Source organism: Oryzias melastigma, linkage group LG7 (assembly GCF_002922805.2).
Source record: "Oryzias melastigma strain HK-1 linkage group LG7, ASM292280v2, whole genome shotgun sequence".
Taxonomy (NCBI): Eukaryota; Metazoa; Chordata; class Actinopteri; order Beloniformes; family Adrianichthyidae; genus Oryzias; species Oryzias melastigma.
This window is the reverse complement of record NC_050518.1, coordinates 7,876,063-7,893,523: the sequence shown is the minus strand read 5'-3', so window position 1 is coordinate 7,893,523 and position 17,461 is coordinate 7,876,063. Positions and strand designations below refer to the sequence as shown.

The 17,461-nt window shown below is 39.5% G+C and overlaps 1 protein-coding gene and 1 long non-coding RNA gene across 3 annotated transcripts; one reads left to right on the top strand and one right to left on the bottom strand.

Moving 5' to 3' along the window:
* The first annotated feature begins 1,143 nt into the window (after positions 1-1,143).
* On the top strand, positions 1,144-17,352 carry LOC112159763 (vasopressin V2 receptor). 2 transcript variants are annotated; one of them, XM_024294022.1, is made up of 7 exons: positions 1,144-1,439; positions 2,244-2,294; positions 9,331-9,707; positions 11,614-11,859; positions 12,045-12,191; positions 13,783-14,341; positions 16,832-17,352. In XM_024294022.1, the coding sequence occupies exons 3-7, from the start codon at positions 9,333-9,335 to the stop codon at positions 17,029-17,031; spliced, it is 1,527 nt and encodes a 508-aa protein (XP_024149790.1). In that variant the 5' UTR covers positions 1,144-1,439; positions 2,244-2,294; positions 9,331-9,332; the 3' UTR covers positions 17,032-17,352. The 2 variants fall into 2 exon arrangements, with proteins under 2 accessions (XP_024149790.1, XP_024149791.1); XM_024294023.1 differs by having other exon boundaries at positions 1,144-1,428; positions 16,832-17,031.
* On the bottom strand, positions 12,031-13,072 carry LOC118598944. Its single transcript, XR_004948179.1, has 2 exons — positions 12,327-13,072; positions 12,031-12,224 (listed from the first exon to the last, which is right to left on the bottom strand). It is a non-coding gene; the product is annotated as an uncharacterized LOC118598944 (long non-coding RNA).
* Positions 17,353-17,461: the final 109 nt, after the last annotated feature.

Genomic DNA, 17,461 nt, shown 5'->3' with positions numbered 1-17,461 from the left:
ACTGCAAGATTTTTTGCATTTGTCAACACCTCTGTATAAACAAAGAGTCGCAGAGCAGAGTCTGGGAGAGGTCTCTGCACAGGGGACCCTATCTCAAAGAGAAACAGCTGTCATTTTTATTTCTGGCACAAAAAAGGGGCTGAAAATAAGTCCCAACATGTGGGAGAATGGCCGGACCTTGCAGGCCCACCTCCTCAGATGAAGGCAGAGCGGTTTGACGGAGTAAGGCATCTGATGTGAACTGTGGTGTCACCAGTGGAAAAAGGGTCATGGTCTCTGACATCATGGGGCAATCTAGCCTCAGATGGTCAGGTATCGGGGATAAGGGTGTTGCAGGATTTGATGGCATGTTGCAAGTTGCTAACTTGAATTGCAAGAAGGAACAAAAGAAATATTGTTAATTTGCTCACATGAATTTCATAACATGCCCCAGTTTTGCTATTTGCCTGATTGTGTTTCAGTCCATGTATGAGTTCATTTATGACTGTCCAGGTGTGTGAGCACACAGATTAACAAATTCCCCCACTGTGTACACAGGAGTGTTTGCACGCATGCCAACAATATTTTCTTACCGCCTCGTGCGTAAGGAGGAGCAAGGCTCGACACTGAAACTGATAAACAACATTTTCTTTGGTGTAACCTTCCACGCACATTTCAAGGGTGTGACCTGCTGCAAGCCAGGCCGATTCAGCCAATCAGCATTCCATGTGAGGTGAGAGTACTCCCGCTCCTGTCTTCCAACAACAAAGCAGATATGGAAAGGGGCACAAAACAGGCCAAAGCTTGCAAATAAAACACAAGCAGTTGGCATTTGCAGCTTACGCAAAGCATAAATCATTACAGAGATGGGAGACTGTGACCAGGCTGGGCAAGTAGTTTCCTAACCTTCCCTAGGGTGTGCCACTCTTTCACAAACACACAGCATTTACCCCGTTTGAAACACATTTCCACACATATGCACACAAACACATGCAGGCATTCGTCTAAATGCAGTATTTCCTGTGCGTTTGCGTCTCACACACGCTATAGGTATACGTTACATCCTCCCTCCACGCCTGGCAGCTGGCCCCACCCTCAATCCTAGAGGACAGGCTGTTTGACCCAGGAGGAGGAGATAGCTGAGGACAGATGGGGTGGGGGAGCAGTCGGAGCTGAAATCCATTTCTGCTGGTGGTGTTGAAGGCACGGCACGTTGAAAAAGCCCATGGAGATGCAGAAGGACTTGGGACACGCATCACTTTGAAATGGATTATTTTAAAATCATGTAATAAGGGACACTCTGAAGGATTTGCAGACCTTGCATAACTTTTGGAAAGAAAAAAGAAAAAGTTTCCAGGCTTTTTTGGTACCTCATCAGACATGGATCCACTACAATGAAGATGTGAACGTCTTTGGAAACAGTTCAATCAAAAATGCCAAAACACTGAGGTATTTATCAGGTGAGTCCTCCTTTTTTGTTATAGTTTGATAAGAGATAAATGCGCAATTAAAATAAATTTTTCCTTACATGTGCTATTCGGATTAATTGAATTAATGGATTTGGTGCTGATTAAAATGAATCAAGACGGTGTAATGTGAGAATCTGACACAAGATTTGAAAAAAATGTGTTAATTTAAAAAACATTTTCAAAATGTAAAAATAATTAGTTTTCCGTTTTTTTCATTGCTGCAACTTCCTCTTAGTCATATTCATGCTGATAACTGATTTATAAATGTTATCATTCTCAATTGTGTGTTTTTTTATGTTTGACCCCAAAAAATAATTAGAATTTTTAAATGGCTTTTTAGTTGATAATTGTTCCAAAAAGGAGTTAAGTATATATATATATATATGTATAATTGAAAAAACTAAATCAATTTATCAGTATGGTTTTACTTTAATTACACACAGTGACACAACATTTTATGCATTTTCTATTTGTAAATGTCATATTTGAAAACCTGGAATATTCCAAAGAGGCTGTCGGAAAAAAAAAAATCCTTTTTTTCTTTTTTTGCTTTCTCCTCACCCATCATTCTAAGCACCTATATACCTAATATTAAAATTAAATGATAAGCACATATGACTGTGATATATGTTGTATTGAATTGTGTGGCTAAGCCTAACAGAGAATGTGGTCGTCTGAGTTTTTCCATGAACTAAAAAAAGCTCAATGAAGCTGTTGTTGTTAATGTGATCCGCTCCTGCATGTAATATTAATGGCCTGTAATAATGCCGCCTCTCGCTGCTTTGTCCCGCACAGAGGCAGAGGAAAGGACAGACATGTGAAAGGCTACCATGCACTGACAACAAGGTAAGTGAGAGGCAAGCGCTCTTACACAGGGAACTGGTTCCTATCTTTGTGTGAGTCTTGGCAGTGTTTGAAAAGGAAAATCAAAGGTCCTTTAAATGACAGAGGAGATTTGTTATCCCATATTAGATCAATGTAAGTGTGAAATGCTAGTTTGTATTGTCAAAACTCTATTTATTACCTTAGAGGTGATTAACTTAACCGATTTGATCATTGCAACACCCTAATTTCCTTGGCAGGCAAAAAATAATAATCACAGGATCATCTGTGAGTTATCTCATGTCTTTGCACTGCAGAAGTTTGTCAGTTTCCAAACATATGACATGAGTTAATCAATTAAAGGAATCTCTCTGGGTTGTCTGTTAGATCAACAAACCACTTGCTGGCAGCGAAGGAGAGCAGGAAACAGACTTTTTACAGCTTGTGTGTTTCCAATTATTCTAAACTTACTTCTATTTTTCCTGCAATAAAATCTCAATGTCAATCACAGCTTCTTACAAAACAACAAACATCATCAAAACTGTCATCAGAGTCAATCTTTCTAACTGTTACAGTGTCTGCCACAAATCTGCAGGCCTGTTTCAGAAGCTGCAGCCCGCTCTCCTCTTGACTAGGAGAATACTCTGAATTTCACATTTCTAGTGTGATATCCTGCTTTTATGTAGTGCCCAGGCTTTCTTGTAGTAGTGGGCTAGTTAATGATACATATCAAAGACAACAGTGATCTGATGAAGCAGCTTTATCAGTCACGATAAGAGGACTTGGACTTTCTTCAGAAGCAAACTTTATGAGTTCTGCTCCATAGCTGGGGTATGGAAAAAACAAAATCACCTCCATGTTTGAGAACAGTGAAGTAGCATTGAGGCCAAACATGACTGAGATATGGGTACATGATGGCTTTACAGCTGTGTGCAATGAGGTGTGGCACCCATAATTAACGTTTAATGGCTTGTTTGGGGCAGACCCATGTACTGCAGCTTGTGTCAGAGATGACACATCCTGACATGCAGGGATAAATCAACAATCCGATTTTTAATGAGTACAGCCGGTGCCGCGGAAAAGCCAAATGCATAAATATGAACTGATGTTATTGAACCGAGGCATCCAGAAGGTAAACTTCTGTCACGCCAGTGCGTGTGCGCCAGAAGAGATCTAATTTACCGATACATGGGTGATCAAACAAAAAAACATGTTTGCTGAGGGTTCAGGACTCAGGCAAAATGAAAAACAGCTTTGCTGTTGGGACCATGTGACTGGCGCGAGCCTGCATTGTATAAGAACCTATTGATTAAAGTGTAAAGTCTCATGTTCTGTTAAGGGAAGCAGAATCAGAAAATACTTGTGAAGAGCTCAATTTCCAGATTCATCTTCACTTAGATACTGATTTGGAAATAGGGGACTGCAGATGAAAAAATCTGGCATATTTAAATTTGATTTTTAATGTTCATTAAAATGCCATGTCCCTTCCTTAATTAATTAAACCCCAGAAATATTCAAATGATGTCTTCTGTTTACAAAATGGATTTAATTTCAAACCTTTCATAGCACATCATCCGGCGCTTTGATGGCAGGTTAGACAGGCAATGGTGGAATAGTGAGATAAGAAAAACAGGGATAAAAATAACAGGCTAGAGGAAGAAATGAAAAAGTAAAAAAAAAAAAAAAGAAGATTAGTGGGGGTATTTATGATGTGTTATTTGGATTTATACTGTGCGGCTAATGAGGACCGAAAGGTCCCATAGAACTGACTGAGTCAGATCAACAGAAGCTAATCAAAGCACAGACAAGCACAATCAAGACATGCAGCAAAGTGACTGATCTTTAATCAGGCTCAGATTGCAGCACCTTGTGTGTAAGCACCTGATAGTCACCGACCGAGGACACGGCAAGAGTTCTGCTCCCTTTTGATCCTGTTTATTAACCTGAAATAAAATATTTTTCCCCTTTTTTAATGAAAGGATTGTGAGAAAGTTTATTTGTCTCTGATAAGTGAAACAGGCACAATTCATGCTATAGAGACTTCAGATGGTGCAGAGTTGGGCTCTAGGTTGTCCTTTTAAGGCAACTGGATCCATCAAAGTCTGTCATGGATGAAAGTCAATGACAGACTTGTCTGTCTGTACATAAACTTGTAAAAGACACATTTTTAACACAATAAGATACTTAAATTTACTCCTCTTTTACCACAGACAAATGCTCTAAAAAAACAGCCCTACATAGAGTAATTTGTTCCTGGAAGATGCTGCTTCCAGAAATAATAGTGATAAGCAATCACAGTAGTTTTAAAGCTAATCTTAAGAAATAAATAATTCATATTGAAATTGCATCACATATCAAATTCGTCTTAATTTAAGTATTTCATACATTGTACTGCTTTTTCTCAGATGTTTCACTGATTCTTTTGCATACTGAATAACTATAATGGTAATGGTATGTATTTATGTCATCTTTATTTAAAACCATGGTAATAATGTATGCATTTTTTGGAGGGACCCAAGAAAGAATAGTTTTTACTTTGGGAAAGGTGGGGAGGTGAGGAACTTGAAAAAAATTCAAACTAAAACACTAAATCACAATTTAAAGAGTAAGATTATAAATTATTATTAAGAATTGTTTCAAAACAGGATAAAAAATAGAATAATGCAGGAAAAAATACAATCATACACTGATCTGTCAGATCTAACCAGCTAGTGGCGCCTGTGGAAGAGTGTCTGCCCAAATTCAGGCCGAGTCACACTAAAGACTCAGCATTATTACAACAGTCACATATACAACTGCCACTATACAATTGGGGAGGAATTGGTAGAATTTTCAAGATTTCATATCATCACCTGATGTTTTTGAAAATTGTTGGTGTAGTCAGGAATGTAGACGGTGGTTGTCAGGCGAGCAGAATTTTTATATACCCCTGGGTTACCGGGTGGTCGGAGGCACTTGACATGGACGACCACCGTCCGGAGACAATTACACATCATCCAGTCAGAGCTGCTGCCGGCTGGGGATTCCGCCCCATGACCGCCCAGCTGTCGCCCGATTTTGCAATGGCGTGATCTCCGCCTGTCACTGGACTGCCACATGTGACCTCCAAATGTGTCTGGGTGGCCATCGACCACTGAAAACTTTTTACAAAAACTGTCCGGTCACCATAAAAATCTAAGCTTTTTTTTTTTTTTGAAAACCTCTGTGTTATGTAAAAATGTGACTACCGCCTCCCAATTACAAATACCTCCGCTTTTGCCTGATCTCGAACATCATCATTTAATCCTAGAGCTCCTCAGAGATGGTGAATAAGGAGCCATGTGGGAGATGTACTTTGGTGATGAGCAATGGAGAGACATTTACACAAGCACAGTTGAGTTAAAGTCCGAGCGAAGAGAAGGCAGTGAAAAAACCTGAAGACAGGACTGATGTGGTTGCACTTAAATGATAAAAGGTAACTATTACAACAAAGTTGATTTAACTTGATGGCCTGCAGTGTGCTTTACATAAAAAGCAAACTTTCATTATTATTTTTGGACATCCTTTGACTTATTTTCAGGGAAAATACGCAGATCTTTTCTTTAAAAAACGCTTTGTGATTCTGGAAATTGTGTAAAAATCAATCTAAGTGCTTTACACATCAAAACTTGGCTTCTGTCTATACATATAGTTGAAGAACTCTAGAAAATTAAACAGAAAATGTGAACAGCTGTGTTTCATCAGCACAGCGAACATAAGAAAACTGACAACTCGATTGCTGCTGTTGTGAAAAATAAACAGTCCCAGTCTTTATGAGGATTTCAGCTGCTGAACAGTTCTGTTGGGGTTCTCTTGCCTCATTTTTTTGCTTTCATTTCCTGAAGGCTTCTGAGCATTAATGCGCATTAGCGGACTAGAGGCTCATACGGTATTTGTTTTAAGCAAAGATATTTACTAACAGATTAAGTAAGAGATTTATTTTAATTCTAAGGATTGCTCAATAATATTAAAAGTAACACATAATGAAATGTGAGCTTTAATTTATGGTATAGTTGCCAAACCCAGTATAAATCTTTATTGGCTTTATTGGTTCGTGTTAGGAACATTAATAAAGATATAAAATATTTTTCAATCTAAAAATTAAAACATCAAATTTCTTATTGCCTATAAGTTATATTTGTTGCAAACTTAAATAAAACTTTATTTAGCAAAAAATAAAAAGTCCTCAGTTCAGGAAACTTAAGGAGCTTTTTTCCACCATTTCATAAACAATCCAGTTGTTTGCCACACTTTGCCAAAATTTGCTATGATTTCTGAAAATGTTTCCTTAAAATAAAGCAAACTGTTGAACAATTGAGCCGATCAACACGCCATAATGAAGCCGCGGAGGAAACAGGATTTCGTTTATCACCAGGGTGACCGAATGTGGTAAACATTGAAAATGTTGTCAGTGAATATATTTTTCCGGAGAAAAATCCAGATGTTTGTATCACTCTTGAATCCCCTGTGTCAGGAAGAACGACGAGTAAGAAGAGAAGGGCATGGAAATAGAGAGTTGCGCACTCTGGAGAAGAAAGAAGAGGCTGCTGGGGGGGCTTTTTGCACTCCATCATTAATCAGAGTGAAAGCTTTAAAGTAAAGAAAGGAAGCAATGTAGAGGACTAACTGATAAAAGCTGTGTTTATAGTCTATCCAGCACAGTGGGATGGAAGAATTTGGGCTTTATATTGAGCTTGGCAGGTGTTTAGAACTGATGTATTGTGCTTAGAAAACATCAAACAGTAGGGGTGTAAGAAAATATCAATTCAATGTCTTTGATACTGTCTTGAGATATATTATGATACGCATCAGATCATGCCATGTGTATCGCGATATGTATCGTATCACGATGCACATGGTATGATACGCATCGTATCACGCCATGTATATCGTGATACGTATTGCATAACGACACACATGGCACGATACACATCATTCATGCCCATGTTTTGCGATATGTATCGTATCATGACACACATGGCATGATATGTATCGTATAATGCCACGAGTATCGCGATACGTATCGCATTGCCAGACTCTTGCTGATAAAACAGTGTCCAGCATGCTGGAGGTTCTTTTTCAGTTAAATAGTCTTTGGGATGTCGTTTTTGCATGGCTTCCTCTAACTTTTTATTTTATATCTTTATTTCTGGGATGCAAATGCAAAATTTAGCAGAGAAAATCAATTATTTAGAGAAGTCTTGAGACCTCCTTAACAGTGATTTTTAATTTTATTTCACTTAATATAATTTTGGCCAACATTTGACATGATGCTGATGCTCTGTATTTCCATCAATGGCTCTCTATCACAAACTAACTGCCCAGAGCCACACATAAAAGGGATTTTGCATCAGAAATCACATGAGTTAAAGATATGTAAAATAGGATTATGTAGGGGTAATAAAGGTCCACGAGAGCTTCAACACTAATGTACATAAAGAGGGTGAGACTTTTGAGATCCTGATGAAGGCAGGAATAAATGAGGAGTAAAAGTCTTTGATCCATACTTGTGAAGAACAAAATTGATGAAAATTGGAGGAAGGGGTATTGAGAAGAAAAAAAAAATGCTATTGTATCCTTTCTGACGCTTTTTCAAAAGTCTCGGACTCTGACTTTTCCACCTCTCCCACTGAATCGTTTGTTTCACAGAATAAGCTTAATGTGTTTTCCATACCCAGAACAATCTGACACAACGTTCAGCACAACAGCTACTGTCGCTGAACAATTCTGAACGTGCATAATTCATAAGGGAAAAAGGTAAAGATCAGCTCTCCGATCGGCTCTGGAGAAGCTCTGGATTTTTCCAATGCGTGTGTGTGTGTTTGTGCGTGTGTGGTCTCCTCCAAGATTTCCGCCTGTGGTTCTGAGAAATGATTTTGTGGAGATCCTTTCACCCACACGTCTACCCTCGCGGAAAGAGAAGACCAGCTGTCCTGCTCGACAGCCATCTAAATACATTGTATAAAACTCGGGATGTTTTACATCATCTGCTATCCCATGGAAGATGATGCTGCTACTGGCAGTTTAGTCACACGTCTCTGCATAATTTCATGGATTATCCTCATCACAGAGTTGCTGTGTGTCTTTCAACTGTTTTATCTATACATGCATAATAATCAATTTTACACCTAATTGTCATTTTTATTAACTTTGTATGATGGCACGACATTCTAAATTCTTACAAACTCAATATTTGTTATTTTGTCTTTTCTATTCTTGTCGTATTTTCCTCACAGATTTCCCCCTTTACTGAGTTTATTTAAGCAGGGTTGTCCCCCATCAACCCCTGACTGCTTTTCTCAAATTATCATCTCAACTTTCTGTTCTTTCCTGACGTTTATTTAAAAGCTAAGAAAAACAAGCAAAAAGTTTATTGAGATCGGGACTGAGTGTGGCATTGGGGAGAGGAAAAGAGTGGTTGAGAAAACGCAGCAGAAAGGGAAACAAACTCAAGAGAAAACAGGAATGTTGGGGGGTAAGCATGGGATGAGAGCGCTTATGGGTGCAGAGGTGAGTGAATGAAATCGGTGGGATCGAGTGGAAAGCTGTCACTTAAACCTTGAGAATGTTTGAAAAAGAAAACAAACCAGGCTGGAGTTGCGTCAAAAAAAAGGGAAGCTCTAAACGGAATGACTAGAGAGCTAATAAAATTCAGAGAGAGCACCAAAGCGCGCTATTCACATGGTGGCATGATTGACATAGTGTCTATTTTTATTGCTTTGAGTCAAATTTCATCAAGTTACACAACAGAATCTATTTGGGGGTGTGTTACCAAACAACAAGAAGGGCTTGTGAAGAGTTTATGCATCTTCGGATCTTAAATTTTCAGCAGAAATTAAGAAGTTTATAAAAGCATCTTTGGTTGAAAGATTGTAGTTGATGTGATAATTAGAATAGCTATGTTGGTACCTGGAACTTACCAAATCCCAACAAACACAGTCTTTATGTCTGGACCACATAATTCCTGTATCGGTCATCGTGGGCTCGCTGTTGTTTCACTACAATCAGATGCTCTAAAATTAACCCACTGTTTGACTTGCAGGAATGGAAAGCATCAATGTGGAGAGATACTGGGACGGGATAAACTATTCATCTCCGAGCAGTGCAGACAAAAACAGCTCTTCCTCCCTATTCGTGTCTGAGCCGAGCTTCTTCAACGGCTCTCACATCGGAGGATCCTCGTTTGGGATCTTTGCAGAAAATGCTTCCAACAGCACTCCTCACACCCTGCCTCACAGGATAAGAGACCTGAGCCTGGCTCGAGCTGAGATCGCAGTTCTTGGCATAGTGCTGGCCCTCACCACTCTCGGGAACAGCTTTGTCTTGTGGGTGCTTTTGAGGCGACGGAAACACAATGCGCCCATGCACCTGTTCATGGTCAACCTGTGCGTGGCCGACCTGGTGGTGGCGCTGTTTCAGGTAAGTCATGTTTGCGCTTACTGGCTACAAGACTGGAAATCATCAACTTTCTTATTCATGCAAATATATAATCTGCTTATGATGAGGACTTTTTGGTGCTGGACAAGCTGCTTTGAGTGTCTCAAAAACTGCTGATCTGCTGGGATCAGCAGTTTTTGGTCATGCGTGACCATTTAGATTGAGTAAACATTGGTGGGAGAAAGACAAAAAAAAAAAAGCCCAGAGAGCAGCAGTTCTCGGAGTCCTCTAGGTTGATGCTGGAGGTCAGAGAAAAAAGGCCACATGGGTTTAAGATGACAGAGAAGAAAAGACAATCTCTGAACAAGATGTGAATCTGGAACTAAATGGACCAGGGTAGCTATCATTTATGTCACAAAATGAAAAAAAGTTAAACAAACTTTGGCCTAATGATTCATTTAAAGTCACTAAAAGCACATTTGGCTCTGTGTAACAGCAGAAATTGATTTTATTTTATTGGCCTTTTACTTGTTTGCATCAAATTCACCAAAAAAGGAAATTTATAGTATATTTAATAACTATAAAAAATGAAACAAGTAACTTTTTTGTCAAAAATATGCATAAACTAATAAAAATGATAAAATTGTTCTAATTTTTTTACTTAATCAAACAAGTACTGCTCAAGTAGTACTGCCCTAGTATCACAATTTGGAGCATTAAACCGGCTACATTATTCATGAAAATGTTTGACAGTCAAGTTTTAACCGAGGCCTCCACTATTCAGGGCTGCACGCGCTGCTCTTGTGAGATTCCCCCAAAGATTCTTTGTAGATTTAGGTTTTCAGGACGGTAAGAGCCATGACTAAACCATTAGCTGAGTTCCATTTAGAGGCTTGAGATCCTTATCCAGCAGTGGAGAAATTCCTTTTCTACATTTGGACTTCATAAGCCATGAGGTGTTTGTTTCCACTCTTTTTTTTGTTGCATTAAGTCAAATCTGATCTTTCTTTTAAAATTCTAAAACATGTTTTCTTCCCTCAAGGGGGAAGCAAAAAAAACTTGTGTAAAGCTTTGCACGGAGCTGAGCAGTTGGATAGGATTTGTGTTTTGTAAAAAAAAACATATTTTTTAGAGGATAGAAAACTTAGAGGATAGAGATGCAGGCAAAAAAAACCAAAATGTATCACTCAGTAAAGTAGATGTTTGCATGGGAAATCGTACAAAAAGTATGTTAAATAAAAAAAAGTAGTGCATAATCTCTCATAAAAACTAGCAGCCATGACCCTGTAGATTCTGAGAAAAGATTTTCAAAGTTATAAATACCTCTGGTTTTGAGATTTTATAGTAAATAAGCTTTGTAATGCTAAACACGAGAAATGTTTATTAAATTGGGGCATCTGTTAGGGCGTCACAGCATTTTTTGGGTCAACTGAGGTGTTTTTATAGCTTAGATAAATGTGTCAATGGAAAAAAGATGTTAATCTGGCCTCACATCTCCGTTTGAAAACTTTTCGAGAGTTCAAATGATCGTGAATGCACAGAAATGTTTTTTTTTTTACTTGCGCACAACACTAACAGAACAAATAACCTCACTTAAAACCTATGTTTCTATTGATATGCTTGTCACATTTTGAGTTTCAATTTTACCAAAGGTTTTATTGTAATTTATGATGAACGACTTTCAAATTAGGTTGGATCTATTTTTGAGTGTTTAAAAATATGCATTTAAGATAAGAAGGTGTGTCATTCGCTGCAGTATTGTGGCTTGTTGACATTCCCTTGGATAAGAATAGGCCACAGAAAAAAGCTGAGCATGACCTTAGCTTCTAAAGCAAAGCTGAACATTGTCAGACACATTGTTTGGCATTTATCCAATTCTTTTAATAAAAAAATAAACTACAATGTGTTCTCAGTAACTCATTTTGACATTTATTCTCCTTGTGTTCAGGTTCTTCCTCAGCTGATATGGGACATAACGGAGCGTTTTCAGGGGCCGGACTTCCTCTGCCGATCTGTCAAGTATTTACAAATTGTGGGGATGTTTGCCTCGTCTTATATGATAGTCGCCATGACGGTGGACCGGCACCGTGCCATCTGTTGCCCCTTGCAGGCCTACCGTGTTGGGGCGATGTCCCGCTGGAACACCCCGGTCATGGTGGCCTGGGTCCTGGCACTAGTGCTCAGCTTACCTCAGGTAGGGAGGGGTGGACGAGCACTCAACTCACAAAAACAACACATGGTGAAATAGAGCTCAAGAGTGTGTTCACACCCTTATTTCTACAGGGGGCAGCTCAAGATGTTGCTTTATTTTTAGCTTGTTGAGGTTAACATGGTTCAGGTGTGGGAAAGGTGTGCTCCAAACTTGTTTTTTTTTGTCAGGTGTTCATCTTCTCTCGATCTGAAGTGGCTCCCGGAGAGTACGAGTGCTGGGGGCACTTCGCAGAGCCGTGGGGGCTCAAAGCCTATGTCACCTGGATGACCATGGCTGTGTTCCTGCTGCCTGCCCTCATCATTTCCATCTGTCAGGTGACGCTGCCCCTGCTGTGCAGTATCCACACACTACAGATAACAGGATTACATGCTCAAAGGAACATCATCCAACAACGACACATGAGGCAGGAATGAACTGTAGTGTGAATATGACAACTATTGTTCACTAACCCATTGGGAGGGGGGGCTGCAGTTGGTGTTTTGAGGCATCCTGAAAGGCACACTTTTTTGTCTCTCGCCAGCTTTGTTCTATTTAGGGAGGGATGTCTCCAGAGTCCAGATAGCTCTAATTAAAACAGCTCTTGGAGGTCCATCACTGACTGCAGCTGACTCTGTGAAGCTGAAGCCGGGAGGTGGAATGTACCAAATCCCAGCCAAACGTTTCTCATTATTAATAAGAGAGAGAGAGAACAAAAAAACACAGAAAGAGGAGATTTGAAAACAAAAAAAAAATGTTTTAATCCCATTGAAAGACCCGCTCTAATGAAAATAGTATTTGTAGCATTTTCTCATGATGGAGGACATATATAAAGAAAATTAGGATTAAAACTGCATTTCTGAGTATTTTTTATTCAAATTGTGGGGGGAAAAAGAGGTTTTAAAAAGCTTATAAATGTTAGGTAGAAACTAGCTCCCTCCTCTGCTCCATTCCAATAAATGCACTTGCAAACAAATAGATCCATTAACATTTTGTTTTATTTTGTTGTTCATTTTCTCTCTAAATATTGTAACCTCTGGCTGGATCATCGACTGTACATTCACTGGACATATCAACCCCCTCCCCTATCGTGTTCTAAATAGGAAGAACCTGCTGGTTCCAAGAAGGTCAAAATCACATAGACTTCTATTGAGAAATAGACACTTATTATTCAGTCATTTTATGTCAGAATAATCATTCTTGCTCTGCTACCTTCTTCTTAACATCTTCTTAATACAATTTTTTTTAAAGATAGATTTTTTCTTTATTTAAAGTTATTCAAGTTATAAATTGACCAATCAGATGTCTCAGTAAAAGCATGTGGTGCCCGCTGGCCTCGCCTCGAACACTTTGAACAAGCTCACTCATGATTGGTGAGAGCAGTTCCTCTAAAAACTTGACTCAGACAGACTTGGAACAAAATGGCGGCAGACTAACAGGAAGTGACGGAGAAGGCTCTGGCCTGATTTTACAAGAGCCAGAGATAAGGCCTTTTCTATGGGAGATGTCAACACCTCGTTTTGTCTAGTAAAATAATATATGTCAATGAGCTGGATGTATGAAAGTCTGAGATGACCTTTAATGTAGGTGAACGGTTGCTGTAGGCCACAACCTCGCCACTGTGAAGCGCTTTGGGCCCCAGAAGGAGGGTAGAAAGCACTATACAAGTATACGCCATTTACCATTTCAAGTTCAGGAATCACTTTAATAGCTTTCACAAAATTCATTCATGAATGACGGAATATTTCTTTCCATTTATACATTTCCTGTCCCCGCTTCATTCTGCTTTGCCTCACTGGGGAGCTGGAGACTATTCCAGTTTGCGGTCAAGCGAGAAGCAAAGTACACAACGAGACAGGATGAGAGAAACTCCAAAGGAGAGATACTTTCTGTTTTCCTACATAAAACATGCTCCTTTGTGTCTCTCAGATAAGAATTTTTCGGGAGATTCACAACAACATCTACCTGAAGTCAGAGAGGACGGTGATGGCGGAGGTAAAGAAGAGCGACATCCTGCTTCGCTTCCACGGCTTCAAGAAGGAGGACGACAAGGAGACGCAGACATCCGGAGGAGCAGGCATGGACGAGAGTGAAGGGCAACTCTTGAGGGGTGTAAATAATAATCCTCACAATGGCATTAATAGTGCTCAAGTGGGGGAGTGTTATGACTGTGCACCATCTGCTCTCCAGTATAGTAGCTGTTGTGGTGAACGCATGACAACAACAACAACAACAACAACAGCATCGGCAATCCAGCAGCAAATGCTGAACAGCTCCGATTTCCAGGAGCCCCACACCAACTCCCCTCGCTGCTCCCTAGAATATGCCCCCCCACACTCTCCAGCCACCCCACCTCCAAGCATCACTAAGGCCATGTCCAAGACAATAAGAATGACGCTTGTCATCGTGTTGGTGTACACGATCTGCTGGTCACCGTTCTTCATAGTGCAGCTGTGGGCAGCCTGGGACCCCAACCCTCCAGACCAAGGTCAGCCACAAACACACGCAACGCTACTGATATTGTGTTTTCCAGATCGACTCCTCGCCCCAGTTAATGCACTTAATTGCCTTAAACGAGCAACTCTGACCTACTTTGCACTCCAGGCAGAGAGAAAAAGCCAAAGTAATTAGGTTTGATTAGTAATAGCAGCCTTTGATTGCTGCTATTTAATTCAAAGCTCAATTTATCCCTCTGTGAAGACGCTTTAGATCTGGTGAGGTAAAAGAAATACAAGGTCAAAAGCAATGTATGTTCTGACCCACAACCAGGAGCTGACTCCTGTACATTTCTGGTGTAAAAATAGCATCTGTTTGTACTTGAAGCTTGTGATGGAGCAAGCGAAGAGGGATTCTGCTGCCTTAAGTCATGGTTGATCGCGAGGGTGTCCTCTGATCTAAAGCTAAAGACATACAAAACCCCTGTTGAGATATCCTGCTGGTTTTGCAATGCAGCCAGATGTTGACATATCATCAGCGGCGGTCCGTGCCAGTAGCTTGCACACGTAGTTAAAATCACAAGTAGACCCATGGGACAGAGCGTGTTGTGTGCATGCAACCCTGCATACACACATGAAAGTTTTCATAAATATGAATAGGCACCTCCACACACAAACACTCACAGCTGGTCATTGTCAGTGTCGGTTGAAAATAAATAAATACCGGTCCCTCATCTTCTGTCCCCTTTTGGTTTTAGTAAAATAAACATCACACTTGTTAAAAAACAACAGGAAAACAACATTTTAAAGGAAAATATTAGGTTTCAACCCTTTAGATATTTAGAATTCTGTTGCTATTTCTTGAGGACAATATAGGATACACATACTCATGAATGTGCTTTTATTTAAAAAAAACAAACAATAGAGGCACATTCTTTTAATACTTTGGGGTAAAAAAGACGAAATTGGCAATTTTTGCAAAATTTTAACGCAGCCAGGTTTGAAGTTATTTTAAATTGGGACAACTGGAATTTTTTACAGTGCAAATTGGCTCTTTTAAATCTTTATATCTTAATATTAAAGTCCACCTGTGATGATAATCGTGTTTTTTGAGTTTTTGACATGTACGCTCTTTTTGAATTAATGAGCCTTTGCGATGTCAGAGTGGCTCAAGACTGCATGCACGAACTCCCTGATCTGCTCCACCCAGCGTGCACAAGCTCAGATGCAGGAGAAGAGAAGATGGCCTTTCGGTTCATAAACTTACGTTTAAACTTACGTTATGAACCCATTGTTACCTTGAGTTATCTGATTATTAAAAAATATATTTTTTTCTCCAGATAACAGTTTAGTAACACGTTAAAACAGATAATTGTGTCCATGTCACAGTAAAATCCTTTACTTTTTTTGAGCGGCAAATTAGTTATTAATATGAATTCATAATTACCACATTCTGCTACATGTCATCACGAAAAAGCCTTAATAATGATATCAGATTTCTTTTTTGATATTGCATGACATTTTTTTTTAAGCAGTGGTGAAGAATTTTGCTTGTGACACACAGAGCCATCAACTCAGAACCAAGAGGAGATTTTGGAAACATGAAATGTTTTTTTAAGACAATTAGGTTGTGGGATTTAGGTTAAAAGGTCATAATAATAATTAAAACACCACCTAGAACTTTTTTTTTAAATTGTCATAGGGGAGCTTTAAAGACCCACTGCATAGAACATGTTTTTTAACATGGACTTGTAGCATTTTTCTCAATGTTTCTTTATTCAAATTGTGGTGAATCAGAAAAAATGTCATTAGAAAAAACTTGTAGTTGATAAGTAAAATCCTGCTCCACTCCATTCCCATGCATCCACTTGGAGACAATTAGATCCATGAACATCTTTGTTTTCCTCGCTCGAACTAGAAAACTGTACGGCTGGATAGCTCCAATGATATTGCTTGCTGTTTTGTTGCACTGGTAATGTTAGGTTGGGGTTGTGAGGAGATTTAAAATAACAAATGAATGATGGGAAATGAAGGCAGGCCCACTCCGCACTAACAGTACAGCTGACAACCCAGAGGTGTTTTTTTTGTCAAATGTTTCTCTGCAGAAACTAGATTTTGACTAAAAACAGCATAATTATTAATAAAAGGTCACTGGAGTACTTTTACAGTACAGTGTGTCCCATAAGTCTTCATACATAGTAAAAAATAAACATTTCTTGACATAAACCATTATTATTTATACAATATGCTCTATGTGACGGCCATTTTGTCAGGAGCACATTTCAATGCATGTCCTCCACTGCTAAAGAACACATCTAAGAACGTCTGGATTTATGTTTGTAATGGTGTTTGTGATTTGTTCCTTTGGTGAATAAGCCATCAGGGTGATTGAATTCATTGCTCTTTATTCAAATGCGTTATCTGGAATAAAAAGAAATACATGTTAGATGCATGGAGACTTATGGGACACTCTTTAGATCAAAAGATGATCAGAGTGAGTCTTTAATATGTTTGTGCACCACTTTTTTCTGTGTTCTTCACAGGTGTGGCCTTCACCATCCTGATGCTGCTGGCCAGTCTTAACTCGTGCACCAACCCTTGGATCTACACTGCTTTTTCCAGCAGTGTGTCCAGAGAGCTTCAGAACCTTCTCCACTGTCGGTCACGACTTGGCCGGCGGGGTTCCCTGCACGATGACTCTACTACCACACACACCTTCACCACCAAGGACAACCTATACTGACAGAAGAACGTTCACACCGCTCAAAAATGAATGGGTGTAGTCACATCTGCTTCAGGGACACGTTGCTATCACCTCCATTGATAGGATCCAGGCTCAAGAACAGACTGACCTCCACCAGATGTTTTACAGGAACAAAGGACAGCTGTTCCGTCAGCAGGACATCTCTGTTTACCCGACTGCTCCACCCCAGCAGTGAGGGAAGTTGTCATTGAAGATGACAACACCATGCGCAGTGCAGCAAAAAAGAGACTTGCAATGCTGTACTTGAAGTTGTACCGTCCTAACTAGTCGAATCGGAGCAGCAGAAATGCAAGAAATCTCACACAATAATTTTAAAAGCAAATTACACATCTAATGCACAATGAAGCAGAGAATTCTATAAACAGGATTTTAAGAAATATGTAACAATGCACAGAAAGCTGACAGACAG

What these genes read in the sequence shown, in the direction of transcription:
- LOC112159763 (XM_024294022.1), top strand. Translation starts at nt 9,333, where the DNA reads ATGGAAAGCATCAATGTGGAGAGATACTGGGACGGGATAAACTATTCA. An exon ending in TGGTGGTGGCGCTGTTTCAG is followed by an intron (nt 9,708 to 11,613) that starts GTAAGTCATGTT and finishes CCTTGTGTTCAG; the next exon opens with GTTCTTCCTCAGCTGATATG. An exon ending in CCCCAACCCTCCAGACCAAG is followed by an intron (nt 14,342 to 16,831) that starts GTCAGCCACAAA and finishes TGTTCTTCACAG; the next exon opens with GTGTGGCCTTCACCATCCTG.